The 18,351-nt window shown below is 39.1% G+C and overlaps 2 protein-coding genes across 4 annotated transcripts in view; both read left to right on the forward strand.

Moving 5' to 3' along the window:
• The window catches only part of kdm6ba (lysine (K)-specific demethylase 6B, a), a 110,967-nt gene extending 106,037 nt beyond the window's left edge, over positions 1-4,930 (forward strand). For all 3 annotated transcript variants that reach the window (XM_041985107.1, XM_041985108.1, XM_041985109.1), the window contains 11 exons: positions 84-189; positions 331-536; positions 656-750; positions 843-911; positions 1,043-1,191; positions 1,276-1,390; positions 1,543-1,730; positions 1,817-1,958; positions 2,147-2,273; positions 3,104-3,274; positions 3,392-4,930. In XM_041985107.1, coding sequence (XP_041841041.1) covers positions 84-189; positions 331-536; positions 656-750; positions 843-911; positions 1,043-1,191; positions 1,276-1,390; positions 1,543-1,730; positions 1,817-1,958; positions 2,147-2,273; positions 3,104-3,274; positions 3,392-3,409 — 1,386 coding nt within the window. In that variant the 3' untranslated portion in view covers positions 3,410-4,930. The remainder of the gene's footprint in view (positions 1-83; positions 190-330; positions 537-655; positions 751-842; positions 912-1,042; positions 1,192-1,275; positions 1,391-1,542; positions 1,731-1,816; positions 1,959-2,146; positions 2,274-3,103; positions 3,275-3,391) is intronic.
• Positions 4,931-9,029: 4,099 nt separating this feature from the next.
• On the forward strand, positions 9,030-17,773 carry tmem88b (transmembrane protein 88 b). The gene is made up of 3 exons (XM_041986669.1): positions 9,030-9,478; positions 13,108-13,512; positions 16,650-17,773. The coding sequence occupies exons 2-3, from the start codon at positions 13,114-13,116 to the stop codon at positions 16,932-16,934; spliced, it is 684 nt and encodes a 227-aa protein (XP_041842603.1). The 5' UTR covers positions 9,030-9,478; positions 13,108-13,113; the 3' UTR covers positions 16,935-17,773.
• The last annotated feature ends 578 nt before the right edge of the window (positions 17,774-18,351 follow it).

An 18,351-nucleotide genomic window follows, 5' to 3' on the forward strand; every position in this document is an offset into this window, starting at 1 on the left:
AAGTTACATTGATATGCATGTGCTGCCCTCTTGTGGTGACTTGCACTGTATGCACAAGTTGACTTGCCTTTTCTTCTTTGCAGTTGGAAAGTAAAAGGGATGCCTTATCCCCAGTGCTGTTGCAGTTCTGTACAGACCCCAAGAATCCAGTTACTGTCATCAGAGGACTGGCTGGGTCTCTTCGACTGAGTACGTTTACACTTGAAATGTATTTAAACACAAAGTTGTAAGCTGTCCTGATATTTCTGGATAAAGAACATGCTGTCTGCACATCCTTTCCCCATTTCATCGACTTACAAATTTAGTAATTTTCCCTCTCAATCTTGCCAGACTTGGGACTGTTTTCTACAAAGTCTCTTGTGGAGGCAAATGCAGAGCAAGCAGTGGAGGTGAGGACTCAAGTACAACAGCCTGCTGATGAGAACTGGGACCCCAGTGGTACAGGTCAAACATGGCCTTGTGAAAGCAGTCGCTCCTACACCACCATCGCCAAGTATGCCCAGTACCAGGCCTCCAGCTTCCAAGAGAGTCTGCAGGTACAAAACACGACTTTACTTTTATTATTTCTCATTTCATACATAATTTTTTTACTTAAAACAGAGGTTTGGGACTTCATGTCTTTGCATTCTGATAAACATGTTATCTGTCTCTTCAGGAGGAAAAAGGCAGTGATGAGGATGATGATGAAGATGAGAAAAAGCCACATATCAGTGTCGACATCAACAAAGACAGCTCTAAAGAAAGTAGCAAGTGCGTGCAGTTTTAATAATTCAATATTTATACTTAGGAGTTTTGCAATGTGTCCTAATGTTTTCTTTTTGTTTTTTTTTTTGTTTTTTTAGTGGCGAGCAGAAAGCAGTTGGGAAAATCATTAAATTTGGCACCAATATTGACCTTTCTGATCCCAAGAGGTGGGCAGCTTCAACACATCACTCTGCACACAGTGACTGCTGGAGCAACCTCTCCGTCCATACTCCAAGCAGCTTATCCTCATATTACATCACCAAGATGTAGAGTTAATATCTGTCGTCTCTCTTTGCAGGTGGAAAGCCCAGCTTCAGGAGTTACAGAAACTTCCAGCATTTATGCGTGTAGCATCCAGCGGGAATATGCTGAGCCATGTTGGACATACCATCCTAGGCATGAACACTGTCCAACTTTACATGAAGGTCCCAGGAAGCCGAACACCAGGTGCTGGACATATACAAACAAAATACACCACAAGTTAGACTGCCACTGTCACATGATACATAATATTCTGTCTGTCCTCAACAGGTCATCAGGAGAACAATAATTTTTGTTCTGTAAACATCAACATTGGCCCAGGAGACTGTGAATGGTTCTCTGTCCATGAGAACTACTGGGAGGCAATCAATGACTTCTGTGAAAAGTATGTAGATAGTCTTTAGCTTTGATTATTTGCAGAACATTTAAATTAGTAGTTAACTGTATATCGATATTGCACACAAAGAGTGCAACAGTGAAACTGATGTGTGATACTAAAGCTGGAACCTTCTAAATGTCTGCTTCTTATGTGCTCAGGCATGGAGTGGACTACTTAACAGGGTCCTGGTGGCCAGTGTTGGAGGACCTCTACAATGCCAACATCCCTGTGTATCGTTTCATCCAGCGGCCTGGGGACTTGGTGTGGATCAATGCTGGTACTGTTCACTGGGTTCAGGCAGTGGGCTGGTGCAACAACATTGCCTGGAACGTTGGACCTCTCAATGGTAAGATCACACCATCTAGTGGTTAAATATACACGACTTCAGCTACAGTTTTTTCCTTATTCTTACAAATTCATCCATGTATGCAGGCTACCAGTATCAGCTGGCCCTGGAAAGGTTTGAGTGGAATGAAGTAAAGAAAGTCAAATCAATTGTTCCCATGATACATGTATCCTGGAATGTGGCCCACACTCTCAAAATAACTGACCACGACACCTACAAGATGATCAAGTAAGTACTTTACAGTTTATTAACCACCTCAAGGCTAAAAGTAATTTAGCCCTGCAAAAAATCTTCCACATTACTCAAGTGTTAAATGAAATGGCTCATTTGGCAGCACTACAAACAACTGTGACATTATAGACTGTTTTAATGTTTACATTCAAGTTTACCAACCCTGATCTCTACCTTCTATTTAGACACTGCCTGCTGCAGTCCATGAAGCACATCCAGATCCTACGGGACCAACTGGTGGCTATAGGCAAAAAGATTTCCTATCAGAGTCGAGTCAAAGATGAGCCTGCATACTACTGCAATGAGTGTGATGTGAGTAACCAGCAGTTCCCCACTTAAAAAAACAAAACACATGGCCAAATGTCCCTTTTTAGACTTCTAAAATGATTGATCATATGTTGCACTGAACTGTACTTATTTTAGTTTTGTTCTGTATACATATTAAATTGACATCTGAGCACAATGTGAAGTTTGACTGGTAGATATCTGCTAGTAAGAGACCTGGAAATAGTAAGTAACTTGAGCTCTATTCCAACCAAAAGCATCCAATACATTAAATCCCAAGAACTTTCTTGAACCAAAGAGTTGTTTTGGTCTGGCTTTACTACATTTCAATTGCATCTGAAGTACTGAAGATAAACCAAATATTACTAAAGTGAGGTGTATTAGGTACTTCAATAACAACTGTTTGCATAATGAGGTGCCAAAGACCCTAAATGGGAAAGAATCACAGGTGAAAAACAATGACAGCAGCTGTACTAAAACATTATCTTAACATAGTTGCTCTCCACCACAAGAAGGTCTTTGTCCACTGACTCCTGTCTTCTCTGCACTAGAGCACATCTTAAGGCACACTAGAAGTAATACTTAAGAAACGTGGACACATAAAAGACCACGCAGACAAGAATATAAATGCATAGACTGCTTCATGGACACATGGTTCCACAATATAATAATAAAAAAAAAAAAAATTAATGTTCAGTTAAATGCTCAGATGTTCTTACAATGACACAGACCCTAAACTAGCCTATACTGTTTCTGGTATTATCTTATATGAATGAAGCTCAAATCTCAGTCACCTGATCGTTTGTTCTGATAACTGATATAGATGATTAAAGTGTAACACGTCCCTCCTGTCACAGGTGGAGGTGTTCAATTTGCTGTTTGTGACATGTGAGAGCAGCAGCAGGAAGACATATGTGGTTCACTGTGAGGACTGTGCACGACAGCGCAGCCCCAACCTGAACAACGTCGTGGTGCTGGAGCAGTACCGCATCGAGGAGCTCATGAACACTTATGATTCCTTCAGCCTGGTAAGCAGACATTTATCTCTTCTTCCTGCATCATCGGAGGCTTGTTATCAATTCAGTACTTGTGCAATTTCAGGTTATTAATTTTTTTTTTTTCCATTGTATTTCCCATCTACCCAGGCATCGTCCTCCCGGTGACAGAGCTCCACACCTGTGTTTCCTCAGCCATAACCAAAACTCCTGCAAGCCAGGACAAAAAGACAGTTATCACTTTGGTTGTCAACTCACCCTCTCATTATTTACCACCATTTTTGCTACTGCAATGACTTGCCGAACAGCCAGTTGAATACGTTTACTCATTATTACTGTTTACAAAAAGAAATACCAAGCCGCCAATAAAATACCAGTTTACTCTCAGATGGTGCTTTCTGGCAAAAACCCTGGAAACAGGGCAGCTGGTGCTGCCATTGAACAAACTTTGGAGGGCAGTTAATGCTTTCAATGGCGTGTTTTTGTTGTCTTGAATACTGAAATTTGTACATGCTGTTTGAAAAATTTTGTGGGGTGCTGTCTTTTTTAAGATAATTTATTATTTTGTTGTTTTTTTTGTTTGTTTTTTTCTAAACTAGATCAGCCTAGATATATACCACATTGGCCTTGTATTTAGAAAAGAGAGAAAATGAAAATACTAATAATAGAGATATGAACATTTTTCTAAAGCATTAAGAATTTTAAAAATACAATTGTTTGGATTGCTTCAAAAGATACGGGTTTAGCAACTGGTTGGTTTTTTGAAAGGGGGGGGGGTCATTTGAAGCTTGTAAATCTTGTTTTTATGAATTATCCTTTTATTTCCCTCTGGAGATTGATATTCCTTTGTCACACATTATCAGGTTTTTTTCTATTTCTTCCATCTGTGTGAATTATCGATTGAAAAAGACAAAAAATATCATTGTCATCTGGCGTGTGTTATACCTCTGTTTGTTCCAATATGCAGACTTAAGCTTTTCCTTTTTTTTCCCCTTTTCACCATTGTAAGTTTAATTTAAAATGTTTCCTCTATTTATTGGATATCGATGTTTTCTCTCTTTAAGAGGGTTGTACAATTTTGCTATTTTTTGTTTTCTGTTTTCATGTTGACTGAAATGTGGAGGTCGTATGTCGGTGGGAGTGGAGGCTGCTGTTTGCTGGTGCTTGCCTCAAACTCCTGCCTTTTTTTCCTTTCCTGATATATATATTAAATTAAATCTTTATCTTGAATATAACACCACCTTTCCTGTAGATGATAGACACACTGCTCATGTAGAGAAGATGACTAATGGAATGCTGTGTTTGTATGCTTATTAGGAAAAAGCAAAACGACTTTTTTCCAAAGTGTTTTGAGAAATGGTAATTTTTTTTTACTATGTAGGGGACTTTTAGATGAGATTTTTATGATATCTGTTGATTATGATAATGGGATAGATGGTGCTAAATGTTCTCTTTGAACAACCTTTTTTCTTTTGTCCTCTTAAAATGAGAAATATATTTTTCCTGTTGCAATATCTTACACTTTTCCTGCTCTTTGTGGTCATTTATTTATAACTGCACTGTTTAGAGAATTCACACAGACTTACTTGCAGACACACACACACACCAAACTGAGCCAGACATGTCTTAAACACTTGTGAATTTGTGTGACATTACTATGACTATTAATAAACGCTTTTGATAAATCCAGAAGTGTATAATACTATCTTTTTTTTTCTTTTAATCAATTCTGTAATTAAGAACATCTCATTTTCCATGTTGAACAACAAAGTTGAAAAGATTCTTTGACAAAGCACCAGATATAAGAAGAGTTTGAATATGATGCCAGCAATGCAAATCACATGTTAAGATGGCGGCAAGGAAAGGAAGAAGCAAAAAAAAAAAAAACATCCAGTGGAACATAACACAGTACTGGTATGAGGTCAGTAACATGACTACATATTAAGGATGCACTCACCATTTCCTAAAACATTGTGTGCGCAAGTACGTAAACAATTAAAAAAAGTGCTTCTGTGCCCACCAAGTAGCTTCAAGCCGTTGAGCGGCAGTCCCATGCCCTGAAGCTAAAGCTCCTCAACGCACAACTTTCCTATCAAGCTACTTTCAGCCAACGGTCACCAGTGCTCAGAAATCTAATAATTTAGAAATTAATCCATTCAATAACTACTTTTGGAAATTTTGAAACAGTCTAGCTCATTAGATTTGTGAACACTTTTTTTTCTATTATACTTACAAACCTTAAAGAAGAGAGCTAACCACAGAGGAAGCGGCTTGGTAAAATAAAACTGTACTCCAGCTCACTGTAAATCATCATATTGCCCTACCTTATGTGGACCTCATACACCACATCATATTTGCAATGTAATCTTAATCTGACACAAAAACCTTTAGTATTTTGTATACATCACTGTTAGCGGCTCAGGTTTGACATGTTTCAGACTCCAGCCTTTGGTAGGAGCAACAGGTCAGTTATACAACAGCAGCCAAGAAGCTGGACTCTTGTAAACAACTGATTGAATCTGCTTCAAGGTCTTTATCTGCTAACCATCATTTTGCTACAGTTCTCCCTCAATTTATACCACAAAGCCAACATGCTGCCAACTCAAACATGTCACAGTCCACCCTAAATCCACACTACACCCCTACAACAAGCCATATTTCTTGGCTATGACGAATGTTTGGCAAAGCTTTGTTATTCACATCCTCAGCTCCGGCATGCTGCAAGTTAAACGTGGAAAAAATACAGCACAAGTTGATAAAAAAAGTTTCCATGTGAAAACTGAGGAAGGAGATTGTTCAAGCTGCAAAACTTCCTTGATAGCGGAGCAGGAAAAAGCAGGGAGCAGTAGCAGAACTGCCAGACCTCAGTTTCCTCTAAACCTTGTGCAAAGAAGACTGAACACTAAAATCTAATGACCTCGTTTCTACTTGCGCAAAGTTCTAGTATAAAAACAAACACACAACCTCCTCGTTTCTGCATGCAACATAAATAATGTTTGCTGCATTTTACGATAAAGTTAAAGAAGCACTCGTGAGCCTAATACATCAGAAAACAGTGTTTCTGGCTGCATGCAAAAAATAAATGAATAAAAAACGTCCATACTACACCGGTGCACCTGCATGTACAGCAGTCTGTGGATAAGCAGCTTGTTCAGTCTCTCCTGTAGGATGATGGAGTTTTGGCAGGTTACTATGTTCACAGGTCAAGCTAGAGGCCACAGGGCCAACAGGGGGACAGAGCATTACAGGACAGACTAAAGGAAATCCTGCTTCAAAACACACAGGAAAGCCACCTCCGTCCGTCTATCTGTCCACCCTGCTGCAGGCAGGTGGTGATAAGAGTTCATGTTCTTCTCCATGCCAGGACAAAAACATTTCAGCTGTCCAATCAGCACCCAGTGCTGCGATCATTACGGCCAAAACTTTGAAGTTTGTTTATACTGCTCTTGGTGGGCATGACTGAAAAGATTGTGTAGCAACTTTTTCATCTGTTATGACAAGAAAGGAAAAGGAGGACTGATTTAAGATTTGACCACACTGTTTACAGTCATCCCTTTAATGTCTTACTAGACAGTAGTGGGTCAGAAGAAGGGCTGGAAGTAAATAAACAGTTCAGCTCAAAGCAGAGGAAAAAGGGTGGAAAATCAGGATCAGACTAGACTAATTAATACGCTCATGCTTTCATCTTTTATCATTTGACTCACAACTGCCCTCTTCAATCTTTTGGATCGCATTCTCTTTTTTTTTATACTTGTTTTTTTTCCTCTTCCAGCGGATCTCCTGATAGTGCACGTATATTTTCTGCCATTCATTAAAAACTAGACTGCCATTTCTTGCTTGGCTTCACAACTTTTAGTCACGTGACTTCTTTAAACCCTGATTAGTAGCCTTATAAAACGAGACATTTTACATGGTACTAATGAATCACCAATTTGAAAAAGTCAGATTTTTTTCTCAGCCTACACTTATTACATCGACAAAGGGAGCAAACTACTAATTAACTAGCTACTAGCAAACTACTAATTTCAGCACAATTAATTGCTATTCTTTATGTAGAATAAAGATTACTGTATTTTCTAGTAATTGATGCACTTGTGAGAATGGCATAAAAATAATCAACCCGGACTTACTTTCTACCTCACAAGCACAAGGTCAATGTCAACATTAATGCAACCAATCTGATCAGGGAATCAGGATTATCATTTGCAGGGAGGAAAACAGTCATGCAACTTGATGTATTGCACAGTAAAGTGAGGCTCAAACAACACACAACACTATGATAAGCAACATAAATTTACAACTTCTACAAAACAAAAGAATTTGCAGGGCTCACATCATTCAAAGAAAGGTGTTTATGCAGACACACACCTGTACACGATGCACCTCAGGTCTCCATGACAATTACTTTCAGGCCACCTGGACCTGCTAACTGCTAACCAGTTTGTTCTGTCTGGAAAACAGTAACTGAGAATCTTTCCATCTCCGTCTCTGTCTTCTCGGTAATAACGAAGAGTTTAAAAACCCTCCAGTTAAATATAGAAAACTATTCCTAATTTCTCTAACTGCTGGCAAATAAATAAATAAATAATCATGTCTATTTTATAGAAACGCAGCTAAATAAAATAATTAAATGAGGATATCATCAGCCGTATAAACACATGGTGGAAACATGTTGATTAAAACAGATGTCTTGCAAACACATTCTCTATTTACAATGAGACCAACGAGTAAATTCAGGGTCTTGAATCAAACAGTATTCAGTGTAAACACGACCTTAATATGCAGACAGAAATGCAGAGTTGAAGAAATCTCAAAGCCAGAGCCACAACAGTTTCCGCTGCAGATGAAACAGTGGAAGTTTTTTTTTTACTCAGCACATGAACATGCTTTGGCTGGAAATAAAGTTGTGTTTTACTTATGTTACTGTACTTATCAAATGAATCATGAATGTTGCATCTCTACATTTTCAGTGTTGAAGACGTGGATACTTCGTCTTTCATGACACACTCACTTTCAAGTTGATTTAGAGTCAAAGAAATTTTTCCAAGAGGAAGCAATCAAAAAGTTTTGAACTGGCAAAACACTCATTGTTGTGCACACTGGCAAAAATTTTACCATTGGGGCTTCCAGGAAAATAATGAAAAAATAATACTAACTGGGATGCTGTTTTGTGTTCCCATTGAGGAAAACAACAGTGACTTGGTTTTTGTGCTCTTGACTCACTTAGATGTATACGTTGCATGTTCATATGTGCATTGGGCAGCAAAGAAGACCAGTTCTTGAAAAAACTACTTCTGCATTTCCATTATAGATTTCACTCATTCCAGTCCAGTCCACTCCCTGAAGGAAAAAATACGACGACACCATTTATTTAAGATTACTGTAGTAATACATCCCTTCCCGCCTTATCCACATGTCATTCAGAAATTTTGCACTTGCATTACTGTTATGAAACCAAACGAAAAGCTGAGTTTTGTGTGGAGAACCTCTTCTCTACAACTTTGAAGACACAGTAAAAGTCTGTCTCTGCCCTTCCCCCCCGTTTTTCTGCTCTCCTGAACCTCAACTTATCAGGCCAGCCGCCTCATCCTGACCCCCAACACACAACACCCAGCCCCCACTGCAACAGGGAGAGGGTAATGGGGGTGTAGCATGTCCTGGGTAGGAGAGGTGGAATGCATGCAGTGAGAGGAGTTGCTGGAAACAGGCAGGGGGGCTGATAAGTCTGGTGGGTGGAGAGAAAGTGGGATGGATGCAGGGGAGAGCACGAGGAGGGTAGGGGCAGCACTCTGGTCTCTATCCGATGGGGGATAAAAAGAGGAGGGCAGACAGAAGTTTGACATACTTAAGACAAAGACCACAGCAGTTCTTTTCAGCAGTGATTGCGAGTATCTGCAACGTCAAGAGCAAGTAAACTTGAAGCTGCATGTGGAAAAGAAAATAGAAAATTGTGAATCTAACCAGCTTTACCGACAGCAGTGGTATTGGAGACAAGAGAGCAGAGCTGCAGGAAGTCAACATACCATCAGTGAATAGATAAGGCTTCGGGAGGGAAGCTTCACAGAACAACCTCTTTCAGCTTCACACGGGGAGAGAAGTAAAAAACAGCAACTCAAGGAATAAAAAAGGAGAGTACGCACATGTGGACTGACTGCCTAATCTGAGGTGATATTGAAAAGAAGCAGCAACAATCTGGAGGAGGAACAGCAAGAGGTCCACCGGGGCCCACACAACAATGTGAGTACAAGAGCAGCTGCACCACTCAAATATTTCACAGCATGATGACAAAGACATTTTCATACATCCAAAATATACAGACAGGAAAAAGAAAATATTCATCATTGCTTACTGATTTTTAATCTAAAGTCTACGTTCTAATAATCAAACTTATTAGAGCTACTTTGTTCCTGACAACAGTGTAGTAGAAAGAAGGAACAATAGAAAAGCTCCCGGAAGCACTGAAGCATGATAACTCTGTCAGACCTTAATAAGCCTCAATGCATAAACACTAGGGGTGGAAATGACCAGTTTAATCGCCATACGAGACCAGATCTGCTCAGTGGATGACTATTCAATATTTGAGGATCCCACAAATTCTCCCACCATGCAAATTCAATCTGATTCAGGAGTCAGCGAATCGATATGTGACCATATCACATGCTGATTTAACCCAATCACTGTCACTCAAATCACAAAAAGCAACTTAAAAATCAAAATAATAATGAAATAAATTTAAACATTTTATAAATAAATGCCCTGCCACCCTCTGTATGTTGAGTTTTAAGTTTCACATATTGTAAAAAAAAAATTGAAAGAATTTCTATTGGGAGACATTGAGTCTCAAAGTAAATTTCTTAGTTGAGAATATTTTAGTAATACAACCCTAGGCAGAACCTTCTGACTCTATCATGTTTACACACCACACCTTTGGATATCGGCTTTACTGCTGGTTATTAGAACAAAGATAAATGTAAACAATTCCACGCATTTTTTTCTTAAGCTTGTTTACTGCATTGATCAGCATGGAAGCATCATGTTGTTGATCACTAAATCAATGGAGGTCAATGTAGTGTTGTATCCCTAAGACACACCACGTTTGAATGGTTTAACGGTTTAAATTAATTCAAGTCACAATATAGTAACCTAATTAATTGCACAATACTGTAGTTCCTCAATAAAGTACATGTTCAAATCATTTCTATTCAGACAGTAATGAGTAGAACGTAATGGAGTAAAAGAAATGGCGCCTGAATGTATTTTTGGAAAGCAGCATAATGAGTCACCTTACACACATGCATGACCACATACACATTTTCCTGCCAGTCCTTCCTCTGTGACCTTCCACCTCATGATAATACCTGGGACAACAATGGGACAAACGTGAAAAATAACCAACAGCATCTTAAATGCTCAGTCATCAACGGTTACTCCTGACATCCACGGAGTGTAAAATATAACTCTAGTCAATATTTGCTTAACTTTCTTTCTCTTTTACCCAATAAATGCCCACGGAACAGGTTAGTGGTATGAATGCAGTGGTCATTGTACTTGACACTTTTTCAATAATTATGGGCTGAAATATTAAATCATTCAACTGATTCAAACATTTAAGCAGCTTTCCTTGTTCACATAAGTTACACAGACCAGTATTTTATACTCATCCCACACCTTTACAAGCACAGACCTCATCTAGTTAAACAGCTTCTTACACATGTGAGCAGCAGTGCACTGTGCGAGTTTGTTCACACATCATTCTAATATGTTACTTCAGCTAAAGCAATTGATAAGAAAATACAGGTATCCTGATTAGACTATCTCCAGCACTGCAGCTTTTATGCCCCATTACTCTGTTTTTCAGCCAGTCTCATGACCTCTAAGAGGTGAGGATATCCTGAACCAGACAACTGCTGACCACTTAAAATGTGTCCAAAGAACAGGATGGATGCGAATTAAAACATGTGGAAAATTGTGAAATTATGAACTTTACCAAACAAATCTTTGAATTGGTCTTAATTAAAAGGCAGTTCTATTTGTAACATTAAAGGGACATTGTGTAAGAATTACTTCCATCTAACGCTGGAATCTTGTATCAGCGTCTCACTTTCTCAAACACGTATTGCAACAACGGTAGCCACAGTGTCTCAAAAAGCCTCGACAACACCAACGAAAGCATGTCTTCTGATAGTTCATGGAGTGTTGACTCAAGTGAAGAGGTTTGTGATTTCATAAATATTGCAACCTGCCTCTCATCAAACTGTCAGATATGGTTCCTCTGTGTTTAGAAGGAAGGATGGTTCTCACACAGGGAACGATCTCGATGGGGAAACTGGCCTCGACAAAGCACCAGCATTTTGTCAATGTAAAAGCCAGCTTATAAAGCCTTCCCACCGGCTTTTAGTCCAGCTTTACCGCGACTGAAAGCCGACATTCACTGTGACTATGAAAGCGACTGAAACCACATAAACATGCACTTCTGTAGCAACAAGGCTGGTGTATTTTAGCAGAAACTACTACTATGCTACCCATGGTAACAAGCAATATTAACAAAACCGAATGAATGAGTTAGCTTTAGGCTAATTTAGGCAGTACTGTTGACTTTCTTGATGAAAGCTGGCAACTTCAGCATGTCTTTTAAAATTGTCCTCCTCCTTAAGCTCCTTACACCGGGGAAAGGCTAGCGCGATGTTGATTCTCCTTCTTTCTACCATGTTGTCACGCTGCCTTTTAAGTCCCATTTTTCGCTTTCTTGGCGATGGTGAAGACGGCTCCCGGGCTGCTGCTGCATATGCATTGTCCTGCAATTATCTGGATAACAATTTAACAGATTTTCCAACTTGCTGGGGTAGTAAGCCGCTCTCATTTATCTTCTCTTGCTATTTAATCACTATGCGCTGGCTCGCAGGGATTCTATATTGGTGCTATCTGTCTCTTTCTGGCATTGGCTACCATCATGGCGCTTCCCTACCATCATATATATGAACAAATCTAAAATTCTTCACTTACCAGAATGTGTCAGATTATTAGCAGAGGTTATAATTCACCAATAATAACACATATATACATGCAGACATCCATTTTTGCCAGTAAACAACAGAAAAGGTTACACAATGTCCCTTTAATGCAGCAATAATATGATGTCCATCGCCGTTCGTCAAGGACCGCAATCCTTCAGGTTTGCAACGTCTCCCTGATCCATCACACTTGGTTCAAAATAAATACTAGCTTTCATCAACAGCTTGTTGTCAAGTTCTGCCCATGCATGTTGACCCATCGATCTGATTCAGGTGTACTGGAGCAGGAAACATCCAAAACCCGCAGAACAGCATCCCCTAAGGACCGACTTTGGACACCCCTGATGTATAATCACTATGACTTATTATTGTTGTAAAATAAAAAATTATCAGTTCTCTTCAATAATTGTATTTTCTTAAATTTTTTTTACTCCTTTAACATTACATTATCAATTTAATCAAAATGTTTCTTATTTGCTTTTGATTGTTAAAAACACAGTCACACCAACATCGTGCAACAACAAGCACACATGCAGACAACACCCACTTACACAGACTTTGATGCAAGTTAGCCTTCAGCTCTCTGTTAATACAAATTACTTGCAGTAATTATGGGCCCTTTTTTCTTTTTGCCAATCAGCTTTCAGATAATCATCACCTCCCGAGCAGCATCATACAAGGCTGGCTTCCTGACAGATAAAACATCTCCCCTCTACATGAACCCAAACTTACTAACCCTAACATCTATGGCAACCAATTACGCATGTAGTCCCCAAATATACCAAAGGTGTTAATATTTCCAAAACATGTGCAATGATTTTAACCACTCCCCATCTCTGCTTGTTCTCTGCACAGTTCACTATGAGTATGACTGGTACTTTAGAGAAGGGGGCCCACCATCAAGCTCTGGACCTCTCTGAGGAACTGCCACCTCATCTCCAGCATCACCACGCCAACCACCACCAGCATCTCCACCACTCCAACTCTCTGGCCTCCACCACTGCTATGGGTGGAGGCAGAGAAACACCTTCGCGTGTTGTCATACCTCCTCCTTATTCTGCAGCTGAAAGCGGAGGTGGAGGAAGCGAGGCTCCTCTGGAGCTGCGGGGCTCGCTTGACTGCTGGGCTTGTTCAGTGCTGGTGACGGCACAGAACCTGGTGATAGCCGCCATCAACGCCTGCCTCGCTGGAGTGGTGTTTGGCACCATCCTGACACCAGCCATTGTCATGGTTGTGTTTGGCTTCCTCTGTCACTCCACAGTAAGAAATAGGGGCACATGGGAAAGGGTGGATGAGGGTGTGAAAGTACTGAATGAACGCTGAAAGAATTACATTTTTCACCTATAGTAGTCTGAATGACATCTATCCGTGCTCTAGGCTTTCCATTTATACTGCTGCGGAATACTAAACACAAAGAACTTTTTTTTTTTAAACTTGCTGTGCTGCATTGTATACTAAAAAAAAAGCAAACTCCTTGCTCACAGAAACGTTGGGGGCAAAAGGGAGATAGCTGCATCTATCTTTTATATAAAACATCAAGAAGTCCTAATCTCATAACTTTCATCTAGAAGTTTGAAATTGTTGTGCTTGGGGCTGAGGGTGGAGTTTGGCTTCATCACTGATGAGAAGTGTAATAATCAGATAAAACTCAAGTTCTCTCACATGTTGAGAAGGTTATCTGGAGGTGGGAAATGGTCAGGAGTGTAGGGAGCAAGAGGCTTGGGGACAGTTTTAGACTGATTAGTAGATTGTTAGGAATTAAAGACTAGTTGATCATTATTTTTAAAAAGATGCATAAATGCATTTGACAACAGGGAGTAAACATAAAAGAAAATAAATTAAACAATTAACTTGAAATATTATCAACCCAAATCAGACCAAAGATCATCATGGGTCAGAGACTTTAATACTTACTATTGATATTTCTGTAGGCTGTCAGCCTGCTTAATGACCAGGGAGACCACGACTCTGTTCTCATGTTCTCTCAGAATTAGACCTCATGTGACAGCAGCTTAGAGGAGGATTAACCCGGCTCTGGCAGGGTGAAGAAAGGCAGAGAAAGCAAAAGATATAAAAAAAAAAAAAATGGTGAGAAAAAAAATACAGACAGAAAGTAGGTGTAAGTATTTAAGGCTCTTCAACAAAACACTAAAAGGATATTTTACAAGAATTATTCAGGTACGCCAAATGCCATATACCAGACATACAACAATCAATCTGTATTTATATAGCACTTTTCATACATTGTGTAGCTCAAAGTGCTGTACAGTAATAAAAACAGAAAGATACCTTCTTAGAAGGCTCTAAATAAAATGTGCCTTAAATCTGGAGCTATGCAAGAGTCTACATTAAGTTGGATATAACATGTGAATACTTGAGTCTTATCTGGTATACCTCGTACTCTCTGCACCCCGATTCTATGTAACGCATGCTCAAACACACAAAAGTACACGTCTGTATATATAATTTTTCCCTTAATTCCATCCACATACATTTTTCTCCTGAAAAGAAATGAGCCTTTCTGTAACAGAAGAATTTGGACAGTGAAACTATTTTCTTCGTTATTGCTTTGTGATGTCACCATTAAAATGTGAAACATCTAAATGTGACAAAAAAAAAAAAACAAGGGGACTCAAATATCAATCAATCAATTAGATAACAGGAAACTGGCTAAACAAGTTAATAAATAAAAACTGCAGCTTGAGTATGCTGAGATCAGGTGACCAACTCAGTCACTGTAGAATATTTCACAATATCGCCCGAGTTGTTTTCTTAACCTGTTTTTGGCCACTTACCATCTGTCCTGTGAATCAGCACAGTAACTCATCACCATGAAGACTATATCTGCCTACTTCTGTACCATCATCAGTAAACACAAGTACCTCAGTATCAGTGGAAGCCTTGCATGCTTACGTATACCATCACATCACCGTCATTCTGGTGAAGCTTTTCTGTAGTTTCATTTATGCAAGAAAATTCTTTTAATGTTTTTCAGCATAGTCTAATTTGGCCTTTTTTTGTTCTTCAGGTCTATGAACAGTTTGTATCTTGAGGTGAACCTCTGCACTTTTTCTCATTAATTCTGTTCTTTATGGAAGACTGGAACATGTCTACCTCCTGGATAGTGTCCATTTTACCTTTTTTTTTTTTAAAAGAATGTTGCACACTGGCTATGTACCACCTCTACCCCCAGAGCTTTATCTCCTAGCAAAGTGCTACAGTTTTTTCTTCTTTATTCATTTCCAGTAATCAGCACCTCACTAAAATCTCTGCTCTGCTGTTTTGTACAATATAAGTTTTCTTTATTTTGGGAAGGATCCTGGTGGATGTCAACACCTTTTTATGTTACTAAAATCACCAGTTTGTTAGGTTTTTCTAGGAATGCAGCAAACTGTTGATCTGGCCACTCCTAATGTTCCCGCTATCTCTCTGATGGATTTGTTTTGTTTTTTGAGCATAAGGATGGCTTGTTTTACTTGTACAGAAAGCTCCAAATACAGATCCAACACTGGGAATCAACTCCAGACCTTTAAACTGCTGAACTGATGAGAGGACAAAAAAAGAATTGACACATTTTTCCACAGAATCTCTCATGAATCAACTATCTTTGGGGCGAAAAAACACAGGGAGCTAAAATTGAGTAAAAGGAGCATTCACCCTTGAATCAAAGCTCAGAGCCTCATCTTTTTGCATAACTTTCTACTCTTTCAACTATCAAGTGATTAAAATAAAAACTTTGTATGGAGTTCAAATACATATGTGGATCTAATTATTTGCATAGTAATATTTGAAGGTTTAAGTTTAGATTTTGCATGTAAGCATGCTTTTGCTGTTAACAAATAAGCTCCTATAAATCCTTTTTACTGCTCATGCCCTCAGATGTTTACTTCATCGTTCACATGGTGATAAGGGTGATTCAGCTCTGCTGTCTCTCCATTCCTCTCCCACATTCAGATCCTGATCCCTTCACCTCTTCTCCCACTCTCTCCATTATCGCTCAGCACCAAGTGTTTTGATGTACAGCATCTGCGGTTCAGCATAGATGTCCTGAATACAGGAATAATTATAGTTTGCAGCGGATCCTAAGTTTATTTTAGTTAAAGTTACGTTATTATTTTATAAACATAAGTCTTAGACATTTAATTCAATGCATGTACACACGTGTGTGCATAACGGAAAGTGCTATGTTTCGGACTACCGACTAGTGTCTGTGCTCATGTCATGCACACATACCACAGAGAGAAGATCATCTCTTTTTTCTGATCTGTTCGTTGCTGCTCTGCTTCTGATTGACTAATGGTTGTGACCAACAGTTCAGAGAGGCTTGTAATGTTACCATTTTTTCTAAATCAGGTGTTTGTCTGGTTGATTATCAAACACACCTCTTGTCTCTCCAGGTGCGCCCCCATGGAACGACCCCATACTGTTCTGACCTGCTGACCGACGGAGGCTGTGTGGCTTTGCTGGTGGTAGGCTTCCTGCTGGTTACCCCACTGCTTGTGCTTGCCCTGGCTGCATACTGCCGCCTAGCCCGACACCTCCAGCTGGGCTTGTGCTTCATACCGTACAGCCGAGCTGTGTACAAGAACCTGCCGGCTAACCAGCACCGTGGCCTGGGCACTGGCTGCTGTGGTGGTCGAGATGGAGCTGACAGCAGCGGGAAGGGAAAGGTCTGGGTGTGAGACAAAGCAGGGATGGGGAAGGGGCGGGAGACAAAGGGGTGAGGAAGATCATCAGCTGAAATATATAAAGGGAAGAAAATAAGAGAGCAGGGATGGGGGTTGAGCTAAGGAAACACAAGAGATATAAAGAAGGTCGACTCCGGAGCATGTAGGAAGTTGTGAATGTTAGTTACTCTAACAACCAGCTGTACATCCTGAAAGGAAAATTACCTCAATTATGACTAATGAATTACTCCCATGCCTTCAGATCAAAGCAGAACAGTGGCTGGTGAGGGAGGGAGGTAGTAGGAGGTGGGTGGGTGGTTCTAAAGGTATTACTGTTGGTATTATTCCAGTGAGTACAATGGCTATTACTGAAACTTACTGTCTTTAGTAACTTTCCAGCTGCATTCAGATGTCTAAGTACTAAACAGTAAATCTAATCAAGAACATTTATAATTATAAACAGCTTGTATTGTCAGATGTATCACCATATGAAATGGTATTATGTTGTATTACCAAAAAAAAAAAAAAAAAAAAAAAAAAGAATGTCCAAATAATTCCAATTAATGAACTACAGTGAAATCTGGCTGCTAGAGTTTAGAAAGGGGAAAATTCAACACTACACTTATCAAAAACACAGTATGACGCAGCCAACTTGAACTTTCCTGAATAAATGACAGGAAAAAGGAAATCTGAGAATAGCACATTGTTTAGACACCAAGCATAATTGTCTCTTATCACATTTATATTATCGTGAACATTTACTTGTCAGCTGGAGTTATATGTTTAGTAGTCACTACGTGTAATTACAACATCTTGTTTTATTTCCTTTCTATAAATAAAGTTTTCTGATTTTTTTAAGTTGTCATGCACTGTATGGTGGGATGGGGAGCCTCTACTACCAGTTTTGGAGTACAAGAAATAACTATTTTTCATGGTTTCCAGTTAAAAGACTGATCAAAGGGGCCTTACCAGCATTGTATAGCTACATGTAGTGATAGTGTGATGAAGCTCAATGAATGCATTGAGTTTTTCTGGCCAATTACTTCACCAAAAGGGCCAATTACGTTTTTTAACAGCTTATTTGGTAGTACTGACATCTGCTAGTCATTTGATGTCCAGCAGTCCTCCTGTCAAACTATTTGCAAGCTACATACTGGTGGATATGTTAACATCATGATGCAACTGTATTGTAAGTGAATCTACAAATATATTAATTATAATATATGATCAAATATATTGTTTCCCTCCATCTATATATACACACAGACAGCTTTTAAATCTATCTATATCTATATATATATATATATATATATATATATATATATATTTTTTTTTTTTTTTTTTTTACTGTATCTGTTTATACAATTAAAAAAAAAAACATATACTACCTACAATCACCAATAGAAAACACACTGCTAAGAACTAAATAAAA

The sequence above is a fragment of the Melanotaenia boesemani genome, chromosome 5, assembly GCF_017639745.1.
Source record: "Melanotaenia boesemani isolate fMelBoe1 chromosome 5, fMelBoe1.pri, whole genome shotgun sequence".
Lineage (NCBI taxonomy): Eukaryota > Metazoa > Chordata > Actinopteri > Atheriniformes > Melanotaeniidae > Melanotaenia > Melanotaenia boesemani.